The sequence below is a fragment of the Cervus elaphus genome, chromosome 9 (genome assembly GCF_910594005.1).
Source record: "Cervus elaphus chromosome 9, mCerEla1.1, whole genome shotgun sequence".
NCBI lineage: Eukaryota > Metazoa > Chordata > Mammalia > Artiodactyla > Cervidae > Cervus > Cervus elaphus.
Window position 1 is genome coordinate 106,251,736 of NC_057823.1, and position 12,894 is coordinate 106,264,629.

Sequence of the window (12,894 nt, forward strand, 5' to 3'; positions counted from 1 at the left end):
TAACACTGAGAATATCTCACGCACACTCTTTTGCTGCTAAGTGCAGTCTACTGTAGGATCTATTAGCTGTCACTGGTTTACAGCACTGTGCAAGCCCTCTGGTTTACTGTTCATCTTTTTCCAGCTGGTCTCTCCTACTGAAAATAGGGTATTAAAATCTCCAACTATTAATGTGAAACTGTCTTTTCCTCCCTTTAAGTCTTTCCATTTTTGCTTTATATATTTAGGAGCTGTGTTGTTTGGGTCATATGCTTGTAACTGTTTTATCTTCTTGATGAATTGAAATTTTTATCAATCTATAATGACCTTCATTGTTTCCTGCAATCTTTTTACTTAAGATTGTTTTTCATAATAATACAGATCCTCCTCAATTTACAATAGACTTAATTCCTGATAAACCTGTAAGTTGAAAAGATTGTAAGTCAAAAATGCATTAATACAGCTAATCTACTGAACACCACAGGAGAGCGTTGCCTACCATAAACAGGCTCAGAACACTTATATTAGCCTGTATTTGGGCAAAACCATCTAATATGAAGCCTATTTTATAATAAAGTGTTGAGTACCTTGTAAAATTTCACCAGAAGTGAAAGAGAGAAGAGCAGGATGGGTACAGAGTGGCTGTCGGTGTGACAGCTGTTTACCGTCGTGACTGTGAGCCTGACTGGGAACCACCGCCCAGCCACCATCCAGAAACGTGAGAGAGTGGCGCGTCACATACTGCCAGCCCAGGAAAGACGGAAATTCAAAATCTGAAGTACAGCTCCTATTGAATGCTTATGGCTTTCACACCATCATAAAGTCAAAAAATTATTAAGGCAAAACACCATAAACTGAGGAGCACTACAGTTTTCCTTGGTTATTAGAATCTGAGTGGAATAACTCTTTCCATTTTTTTTAACTTTCAACCTCACTGTGTCAATATCTAAAAGGAATGATTTTAGACTTTATATGCATGGTTGTTTTTTTTTTTATTCTGCCAATCTTTGCCCTTTAATTAGAGAACTTAATCCAATTATAATTAAAGTAAGTTCTGTAGTCATGAAATTAAAAGACGCCTGCTCTTTGGAAGGAAAGCTATGACAGACCTAGACGGCTTATTAAAAAGCAGAGATGTCACTTTGCCAGAAAAGGTCCATATAGTTAAAGCTATGGTTCTCCCAGAAGTCATGTATGGATGTGAGAGCTGGACCATAAAGAAGGCTGATTATCCTAATTTTCCAAAGAAATTCTCTCCCTGGCTTTTTCCTCTCATGCCTTGTGTGATCCAGTGCGTGACTCAGCGATAATCTTTTGCCCCAACGACTGGAGATTTTTGTATTTGCTTACAATACCCACCCTGAATGTATCTGGAATTAGGTGAAACAAATATGAGCACCGTACATGAGTCCTTTAAGAAGCTCCCAGGCGGGTTAGAATACACAAACACAGTAAACTGTGAATAAACTCTGCTCTGCTCCCTCTGGAACCAGGGACATATGCTGAGAGCACAAGCTGCTTCTTCAGTGTTGCTGCCAAGCTAGGGAAGGTACAAGGCACAGACAAGTAAAAGTGTCACAAAGCTCCATCACCGTTTTTAAACTGCCTTTCCCTGCCCCGGCATTCACTTTGCTGTCAAACAGTGTTTTTCTGAGTTCTGGCAAAGTTGGGTCTAAAAATTTCTGCTTGTTTTCAAATGTTTCTGTGGAGGAATGGGGTCTGGGAACTGTTCACTCCATCATTCTGCTAATGTTATTTTACATGTTTATTTTTAAAGATCTAAAAATCCATAATATAATAAGACCAAAATTTACTAATGCAGCATCTATTATTTAGTACCATTTTAATCTGAGGAGATGCCTTCAGTGGCTATTTCTAGAAATTTCTACAGAGATCCATTAACTGGATTGAGGGGTTAAACTACTGTAATCAAATATGAGTAGTCACATAAAATATTAACTTAATGGATACAATTTCTTAGATTTCTTTGAATACTTTCACTAGTATGCTGTCTCTTGTTTGCTGTGACGTGCTAGATGGTAGTAAAAATACTAGAAAAACGTACATAGCCTACTCTTCTGAATTAAGTAGCTCTTTTTCCCCCTAAATAAGTGATTTCAGTTTTACAGGATACATAAAATAACAGAAATATGGTAACAGTAAAACTATTTGGAGTTATTTTAACGGAAATAAGAATATCAGGATTTCAAGGTGGTATTCCACAAAGAACAGAGAATACAGCCCAAAACAGCCCATCAGGTATTTCACCAAAAATTTAAGAAACATTGTGAGGTGAATGAAATACTCAATATATTAAATTTTAGATCCATTACAACTCCAAAATAAAATGATTTACCTAACTGCCTTTATAAACAGAAATCAAAAAATACATTGAAACAGATGGAGAGATACAGAGTTACTTGGATTGGAAGAACCAATATTGTGAAAATGACTATAGTGCCCAAAGCAATCTACAGATTCAAGGCAATCCCTATCAAACTACCAACGGTATTTTTTCACAGAACCAGAAAAAAAATAATTTCACAATTTGTATAGAACATAAAAGACCCCTAATAGCTAAAACAATCTTGAGAAAGAAAAAGGAGCTGGAGGAATCAATCTTCCTGACTTCCTGGCTTCCCAAGTGGTGCCAGTGGTAAAGAACCTGCCTGTCAAAAGGAGACACAAAAGACACAGGTTTGATCTCTGGGTCAGGAAGATCTCCTGGAATAGGAAATGGCAATCCACTCCAGCATTCCTGCCTGGAAAACTCCATGGACAGAGAGGCCTGGCGGGCTACAGTCCATGGGGTCACAAAGAGATGGACATGACTGACCACACAGCATGACTTCAGACCATACTGTAAAGATACAGTCATCAAGACAGTATGGTACTGTCACAAAAACACAAATGTAGACCAATGGAACAAGACAGAAAGCCCAGAGATAAACTACACCCCTATGGGCACCTTATCTTTGACAAAGGAGGAATATACAATGGAGAATACAGTAAGAATATATCATGCAAGAATATACAATCGAGAAAAGACACCCTCCTCAATAAGTAGGGCTGGGAAAACTGGACAACTGCATCTAAAAAATGAAACTAGAACAACTCCTAACACCATACACAAAAATAAACTCAAAATGGATTAAAGACTTAAATATACGTTCAGAAACTATAAAGCTCTTAGAGGAAAACATACGCAGTGTACTGCTTGACATAAACGACAGCAAGATCCTCTATGACCCACCTCCTATTTATGGAAATAAAAACAAAAATAAACAAGTAGGATCTAATTAAACTTAAAAGCTTTTGCACAACAAAGGAAACTATAAACAAGTTAAAAAAATAACCCTCAGGATGGGAGAAAATAATAGCAAATGAAACAACTGACAAAGGGTTAATCTCCAAAATTTATAAGCAGCTCAGGCAGCACTAGAAAAAACAAACAGCCCAATCAAAAAGTGAACAAAAGACCTAAATAGTCATTATTCAAAGAAGACATACAGATAGCTAATAAACATATGAAAAGATGCTCAACATAACTCAGCATTAGAGAACTGTGAATCAAATCTACAATGAGGTGTCACCTCATACAGGTCAGAATGGCCATCATCAAAAAATCTACAAACAATAAATACTAGCGAGGGTGTGCACTCTTGCATTGTTGGTGGGAATGCAAATTGATACACCACTATGGAGAACAGTATGGAGATTCCTTAAAAAAACTAGGAATAAAACTACCATATAACCCAGCAATCCCACCACTGGGCACATACCCTGAGGAAACCATAGCTGAAAGAGACATGTGTACCCCAATGTTCAGTGCAGCACTATTTACAACAGCTGGAACATAGGAGCCACCTAGATGTCCATTGGCAGATGAATGGATAAAGAGGCTATGGTACAAATGTACAATAGAATATTACTCAGCCACTACATCTGAGTCAGTTCGAATATGCAGATGAACCTACAGCCAATTATACAGAGTGAAGTAAGTCAGAAAGAGAAAAACAGATATCATATACTAACACATATATATAGAATCTACAAAGAAGGAAGGGCTTCCCTGGTGGCTTAGAGGGTAAAGCGTCCGCCTGCAATACGGGAGACCCGGGTTCAATCCCTGAGTCGGGAAGATCCCCTGGAGAAGGAAATGGCAACCCACTCCAGTACTCTTTCCTGGAAAATCCCATGGACGGAGGAGCCTGGGAGGCTGCAGTCCATGGGGTCGCAAAGATGGAACTGAAGAACCTATCGCAGGGCAGCAATGGAGACAGACACAGAGAACAGACTGTGGACACAGCAGGGGAAGGCGCGCGTGGGATGAATTAAGAGAGCAGCATGGGAACACATACACTACCGTGTGCAAACAGGGAGCCAGTGGAGGTTTGCTGTATGACAGAAGGAGCTCAAACGTGGGGTTTCATAGATAACTCAGAGGGGTAGAACAGGGTGGGAGGCAGGTTCAAAGACTGAGGGGACATATGTACATGCTGATGTATGGCAGAAACTAACATAATATTGTAAAGCAATTATCCTCCAGTTAAAAATAATTTTTTTAAAAAGCACATTCAAAAATAAATAAACAAAATAAAAAATAAAAAACACATTCATATGGTATTTGCTAAAGTCAACTAAAATTACAGTACTTATGATGAAAATGTATCTTTAAAGATATTATCAATAAAATACATGTATACCATTCTAAAACATTTGTCAGTTTTTACTAACAGGAAAATATTCCCAAAACCTTTTAACTTGATCTGTAGAATCAACAATTTAATTGCTATGCTTATGAGTAGAAAAGAAAAAAAATACCAGGAAAATTCATCAATTATGAAAGTTCCATCCTAAGCCTTTGAAACTTTATCATACATTTTTAAGTTGTTAATTCACTAAAACTGTAATACACTCCACAGCAGAGCTTATCAAATACCAATGAGTCTTTAATTTACTGAGTGAATCAAGATCAAATATTTATTTAACATAATAGTATAGAATAGAAAATTGCTGCATGAAACTTTTACTTGTATTTCATGTATACATGAAAAGCCATTCTCTACTTTACTACTCCATAACACCATTCCACCAGAAGAAAGAGGCTAAAAGAGGACACACACTCGGCCACAGCACAGTCTTAAGCACAGGAAAGGGTTACTCACTGAACTGCAGTGAGGCTCAGATGCAATTACTCTGAAAAATTCCTCGGGATGAACAGAAACTCAGGGAACAGACTCATACACACAGCGGGGCGGGGCGGGGCAGGAGAGGGTGAGAGAAGTGAGAGCGCAGCACGGACACGCATACACTTATCAGGTGCAGACAGACGGCTAAGGGGAAGGCGCTGCGGCAGACAGACGGCTAAGGGGAAGGCGCTGCGGCGGACAGACGGCTAAGGGGAAGGCGCTGCGGCGGACAGACGGCTAAGGGGAAGGCGCTGCGGCGGACAGACGGCTAAGGGGAAGGCGCTGCGGCGGACAGACGGCTAAGGGGAAGGCGCTGCGGCGGACAGACGGCTAAGGGGAAGGCGCTGCGGCGGACAGACGGCTAAGGGGAAGGCGCTGCGGCGGACAGACGGCTAAGGGGAAGGCGCTGCGGCGGACAGACGGCTAAGGGGAAGGCGCTGCGGCAGACAGACGGCTAAGGGGAAGGCGCTGCGGCGCAGGGAGCTCAGCCCGCGCTCCGCGACACCTAGAGGGCGCGGACGGGTTCGGGTGGGAGGGAGGCTCAAGCGGGAGAGGACGTGTATGTGCACCCGCGGCTGACTCACTGACGCACGGCAGAAACTAACGCAGCCCCAGAAAGCAACTATCGGTCCACTAAAAACGAATTTTTTAAAAAAGAAAAATATATATAAATGTTTTAATTAGGATGAAAAAGATTTAAACTATTTTATTACTTTTATCAGATTATTTCTTCATATATAACTAATTCATAATTCACAAACCATAAAAATCTGAAGCAAACATCTAATCTATCATAAATTAACAGGTTTCAAAACACATCACATTCTAGGAAAGAGTTACATAATTAGTCTCAAAGCTGTAAATATTAGATAAATTCATAGAACTTAAGTGGCATATTAAATCTTGCTCCTTAAAGAACTCTTTGGAAGTGGCTGTCACTCAGTCGTGTCCAACTCTTTGCAACCCCATGGACTATAGCCTACCAGGTTCCACTGTCCATGGGATTTTCCAGGCAAGAATACTGGACTGGGTTGCCATTTCCTTCTCCAGGAGATCTTCCCGACCCAGGGATTGAACCCGAGTCTCCCACATTGTAGGCACTGTAGGCAGACGCTTTACCATCTGAGCCACCAGGGAGGTCCAAATAACTCTTCCAGTTCAGTTCAGTTCAGTTGCTCAGTCGTGTCCAACTCTGTGACCCCATGAATCGCAGCACACCAGGCCTCCCTGTCCATCACCAACTCCCGGAGTTTACTCAGACTCATGTCCATCGAGGCGGTGATGTCATCCAGCCATCTCATCTTCTGTAGTCCCCTTCTCCTCCTGCCCCCAATCCCTCCCAGCATCAGGGTCTTTTCCAATGAGTCAGCTCTTCGCATCAGGTGGCTAAAGCATTGAAGTTTCAGCTTCAGCATCAGTCCTTCCAATGAACACCCAGGACTGATCTCTTTAGGATGGACTGGTTGGACCTCCTTGCAGTCCAAGGGACTCTCAAGAGTCTTCTCCAACCACAGTTCAAAAAACATCAATTATTTGGCGCTCAACTTGCTGTATGGTCCAACTCTCACATCCATATATGACCACTGGAAAAAACCATAGCCTTGACTAGACGGACTTTTGTCGGCAAAGTGTAATGACTCTGCTTTTTAATGTGCCGTCAAGGTTTGTCATGTCTTTTCTTCCAAGGAACAAGCATCTTTGAATTTCATGGCTGCAGTCACCATCTGCAGTGATTTTGGAACCCCCAAAAATAAAGTCTTGTCACTGTTTCCACTGTTTCCCCATCTATTTCCCATGAAGTGATGGGACCAGATGCCATGATCCTAGTTTTCTGAATGTTGAGCTTTAAGCCAACTTTTTCACTCTCCTCTTTCACTCTCATCAAGAGGTTCTTTAGTTCCTCTTCACTTTCTGCCATAAGGGTGGTGTCATCTGCATATCTGAGGTTATTGATATTTCTCCTGGCAATCTTGATTCCAGCTTGTGCTTCTTCCAGCCCAGCGTTTCTCATGATGTACTCTGCATATAAGTTAAATAAGCAGGGTGACAATATACAGCCTTGACGTATTCCTTTTCCTATTTGGAACCAGTCTGTTGTTCCATGTCCGGTTCTAACTGTTGTTTCCTGACCTGCATACACATTTCTCCAGAGGCAGGTCAGGTGGTGGTTAGTTTCCCTCTATTTTGACCATAAATATGAACTTACTCTACTATAAGGTATGTACCATGGCACTCTGCTCAGCTGGCACCTATTTGTGTTACATCAGATTTAAATATATAACAAATTTAATCCATTTCTTAATAAATACATAGACTTTTTTAAATGTTTCACTGTAAAGTATAATGCTGAGAAATTTCTAATCACAAAAAAATCACACCATGTCTTTAAAATTTATAGTTTACCCTAAAGATTACCTTGTTTTAATAGACTTAGTAACTGTATAAAATGTTTGGCTAGTGAGTAATCCTATAGATAGCAGAAACTGTTAACTGCACAATTAGCCTTTGCAGACAAAATAGGCGCCCTTATAAACTGAAGCATTCTTAATGTGTAAATTGGATTGACAAACCCAGTACTATTTAGGACAGACTTTCCAAATTTCTTCCAGTACTGAGTTTTCAGTTAATCCATATATAATGTCTAAATTTAGGGATATACATGTTATTTCAGATTTAATCTGAGATCAGACTTAAATCTAGGACTTCACTGATATTCTGCTTTTACTAGGAAGTATTGGACTACATCTCAATCCTGAATTTAAAAAACTGTTCTGACAAAGTTCTTAAAGGGAATTATTAACAATTAATTCTTTTTTTCAACAAATGTTTGCCAAGGGCACTGTGTGTAGAGTGGTAAATGTGCATAGCTTCTGCCCTCAAGGAGAGGCTCCCTTATTTGAGGTCTAGCAGAGTACAGTTGATTGGCATGGAAAACCAGAAAGATAATAAGGCAGCAGGGCTTCAGGGAATCCAGGCTTCAGTCCCAGGTCCGCTGTCTGCCAAACATTAGCCAAGTTTCTTAATCTCTCTAAGACTTAATCTCTTCCTTTACAAAATGAAAATTAAACAAAAAGTTTAATATCAACAACTCCCACAAAGTTACTGCAAGGGTTAAATATAAAAACACAAAAAGTGCCCAGGACAATAGTGGTAATATTACTAAATATTCAAAACATTCACAAATTCAGGGACTGGCACATAGAATCCATTCAATATTCACTCTGAGACAAGAAACCTTAAACACCATTTCCAAAGAAAGTGAATCAACCAGAAAATACATGATACTGTATTAAAACCAACTACTGTGCCTAATATAGGTAGTTACCATCTTTTTCTTCATTTTATACTCCTTAACTTGGAGTTGCATCTAAAAGATATTTTAAAATATGTAAGCATTTCACCTAGTAACATAAAAGAGGAATTAAAAGTTAATTTTTAAAAGCTCATGCTAACCCAAACTGCATACTGTTGTTACATAAAGCAAGTGAAAGTTGCTCAGTCGTGTCCAACTCTTTATGACCCCATGGACTATACATTCCATGGAATTCTCCAGGCCAGAATACTGGGAGTGTGTAGCTGTTCCCTTCTCCAGGGGATCTTCCCAACCCAGGGATCGAACCCAGGTCTCCCGCATTGCAGGCAGATTCTTTACCAGCTGAGCCACAAGGGAAGTCCAAGAATACTGGAGTGGATAGGCTATCCCTTCTCCAGAGGATCTTCCCAACCTAGGAATCGAACCAGGCTCTCCTGTATTGCAGGCGGATTCTTTAACAACTGAGCTATCAGGGAAGCTCCTACATAAAGCAAAATTTAAGTAACAAAAGAATAAAGAAATAAAATGGCTGGTCAAAGAGGTTCAGGCACTTATTAAAACACCCAAAGTTAGTTTGTACACTACAGCCACAGCACTCTAGTTTATGAACCCAAATATTCATGGATACATAAAAAAATGACTTATTCCCTGAGTATTACTTTTAACATAAAAATCTTTCAAAGTGACGCTGCAAAAAAACACATTAATACATGCAAAACCACTTTATAGATGCTAAAATTTACCTGCTTGAGTCCTTCATCAGTGAGTTTGTCCTGGTTGCCTACATGAACTTTCTGAAGTAAAGGACAGTGAGAGGCAACTGCAATAATAGAGGTGTCAGAAAGCTGTTTACACCTGTAAGCTGTATACCTAAGAAGTCCAGGACATTTAAATGCTAGAACACATACGCCAGTATCAGACATACTGCGACAATCAGAAATGTTGATTTCAATTATATTTTGACTTCTTGATGCAATTTTTTCCAATAATTCATCAGTGACCTATGAGAGGGGAGAAAAAAAGCAATAAATTTAAAACTTTGCTAAAAATGGAAACTTACTTTCTATTCTTTTATTAAATTTTTTCTAATATATAACAGATTATAGCATGAAAACCACAATCAAAAAGAAAACCTTCTTAATATTAAAGCATTATAAGAACTGTCGTATGATTTTAAAAATATATTTGATCTTTTGTCTCCAGTTCCTAGAACAGAGCTCCTAAAGTCCTAGGAATTTCCTGAGTGATGGGAATGTCTTTTGTTTTGTTTAACTAGCCCCTTGTGACCATGCCTGAGTTTACAGTAATGAAATGACTTAAGCTGGGACCTCCAGAGAGCTTTCGGATGGGAGCTGGTCACCAGAAAGATCAGATACTGTGTAATTAGAGTGCGGAAACTTCCAGTCCCATAGTCTGACTTTCTGGTCAGACTGGTTAGAAGCTGAAGGCAGGTCATAAAAACTCTTGAACAATGAGATCTGGAAGGCTTCTGAGTTGGTGAATATTAAAGTGCTGTGAGGGTGATGTGGCTTTAGGGACAGGGAAGCTCCATATCCTCTCTCCTGAAACCTTGCCCTAGGCATCTTTTCCATTTGTCTGGTCTTGGGGTATATCCTCTACACTAAACCAGTAAACATTAGTATTTTCCTGAGTTCTCATCACTTTAGCAAATTATCACCTGAGCAGGGGATGGGGAACTTCTAGTTTTAAAGATGGTCAGTCAGAAGTATAGGTGGCTCCAGACTTCCCTGGTGGCTCAGATGGTAAAGCATCTGCCTTCAATGCAGGAGACCCGGGTTCGATCCCTGGGTCGGGAAGATCCTCTGGAGAAGGGGATGGCAACGCACTCCAGTTCTCTTGCCTGGAAAATCCCATGGACGGAGGAGTGTGGTAGGCTACAGTCCATGGGATCACAGAGAGTCGGACACAACTGAGCGACTTCACTTTCACTTTCAGGACTTGTGACGGGTATATAAGTGGGGACAGTCACGGGACTGAGCCCTTAAATTGTAAGGCCTGTACTAACTCCAGGAGTTAGTGTCAGAATTGAACTGAACTGGTGGAATACCAAGTTAGCATAAGAGAATTTATCAGCATAGAAAAAAGCAAACATTTGGTGTCAGAAACACCAAGTGATAATATAATGTACTGGTTTTCAATAAAAGCTTAAAAATCTATCCTTATTAGGAAAACACACTTTAATTAAACCTTTAAACTCACCAAAAACTCCCCAGAAAAAAAACTATTAAAATTTTGAGTTGGTTCTTAACCCAACAAATGGTATGTATCAGTCAACATGATGCATGAATCTTGACTTTTCACACATAATATTAGATGATACCTACCACAGTATATAAATTTCAATTGCTTTACTACTTCTATCAGAATACATTACATATAATTAAATCCACAGCTTACACAATATATCATCCTGGGTATTAGGACACCAAAGACTATATACAAAGGCCATTTACAAAAAAAAAAAAAAAGCTTATCTCAGAAGACTCAAAGCTAAATATAAGTAATCTTAAAATTCATCTAGTGAAAAACTCACAGGACCATCTCAATTTTTTAAACAATTTTTAAAAGCAACCTCCACACATTCCCTGCCCAATCATATTTCAAAAAAAAAAGAAAACAGAGTTAACATTATTCAAAGTCTTTTGAGTAAAAATAATGATGAGAGAAAATACACATGATTAAATTTAGAAAGGAAAAAGAAAAGAATTGGGGAGTGTTGAGGGGGTCGCAAAGAGTTGGACATGCCTGAGCGACTGAACTGAACTGACTGAGGGTTACAAGGAGTAAGAACCAAGGCTGAAAACACCTTTGTTTCTACTTGTTGGAAACAGTGTACCTCTTTCTCTGTTTTCTTTCCTTTTTTTTTAAACCTCCAAACCTACCAGGAGAGGAGAAAAGCTATTCTGACTCTGAATTTGGAACAAAAAGCTCAGATATTCAAGACTAAGGAAGTTAAAACACAATGGATTACTTCACATTACCTCTCTCTACACTCTCAGCCACAACTAACTAAATATTCGCCATCCCCCCTGGATACAAACTTCATGAACTCAGGCAGGTAAACATTGTATAACTATCTTAACCCTTACCAATGAGGCAGGAAAACAAAAAGGAAACTTAAAACAAACGCTCAGGAACTTGTTTATTTTGTCTACAGTACACATGTTATAAACAGACACATACGCTACCGGCGGTACGTTGGAGTTGGCTTGTACCAAATCAGAATCCAGAATATGTACCACTTTCCACATCCGTGAGAGCATTACATTCTGTAACATCACACTGGTAGCTTGAAATTGGTCCTCCTGAAAGTATTTGTACCACAAAAACTGGAAAATGTAACAAATCGGGGCTCTTTCTTTGTTCACTTGTTTTTGAAAGCCAGCTGCTGAAACATTCACCAGCACCTCACTACTAACAATATCATGGAGGGTTTAGAGCAGGTTGAGTACTCTAATAAAATCCTATTTTCAGTGGATATTTTTTATGTTTCCAATGCCAAGTATTGACAACCAAAGAAGAATTTAACAAGTCCAACCAACTATTTGTAATAAGGCAATATAAACTACTTTCTTTCTTAAATGACACTATCATATAAACATAATGGGCAGCTGGGCAACGGGGAGGATTGGAAAACTCATCAAAGTGAAAATTAAAACAAAGTAAGTTAACTTATTCCATTTTGCTTCCATTTCTTCAAGCAAAATAACATTATAAGAATACTATCATCAAAAGTATAATAAATTATTAATAGGGATAATGATAGTATCAACTCTTAAGGTTGCTGATCAAATGAATATACATAAAACTCACAGAACAGTACATATGTGGCAAGTGAGCAGTACTATTTAAGTGTTTGCCATCACTGTCTACTAATTATCTCTCCAAAAAATGAAAAGTTTAGTAACTTTTTTTAATGCAGCACAAAAAAATAATAATAAGGTGGGGGAAGCAAAGAGGACTACAACAAAAAGGATTAAGAAAAAACCCAAAACTACCAATCCAAACTAAAAGAAATATTCATCATAGAAACCTAGCTTCAACTTGAATTTGGAAAAAAAAAAATTACTAAAGCACAGAATTCTAGATTTTGGTCATTTGAACTATCCTGAAAAACTACAGTGTGAAAGAAGATTTCTAAGAAGAAAAAAGATATTTTTTTAATAGGTCAAATTGAGTGTTTTTGTAGAATCAGAATCCATACCTGCTGACGACTACTAAGATCCAGCTGCTTCCAAAACTGGAAATCTAAACAAAGGTCACGCCAGTACTTGCACACCAATGATGCAGAAAGGCAACGTTCATCCAGAGATAAATTGGAAAATATCTGTGAATAAAAAAGGAACCACATAATATGTGTTAAACATTTTAAAGGCAAAAAAAGTTTTT

General features: G+C 38.9%; 1 protein-coding gene across 1 annotated transcript in view; it reads right to left on the reverse strand.

Annotated features, from left to right (window-relative positions):
* Window positions 1-12,894, reverse strand: part of FBXL17 (F-box and leucine rich repeat protein 17) — a 498,904-nt gene that overhangs the window by 471,319 nt on the left and 14,691 nt on the right. The window contains exons 2-3 of the mRNA XM_043913747.1: window positions 12,710-12,832; window positions 9,228-9,485 (exon numbers count right to left, since the gene is read on the reverse strand). Coding sequence (XP_043769682.1) covers window positions 9,228-9,485; window positions 12,710-12,832 — 381 coding nt within the window. The remainder of the gene's footprint in view (window positions 1-9,227; window positions 9,486-12,709; window positions 12,833-12,894) is intronic.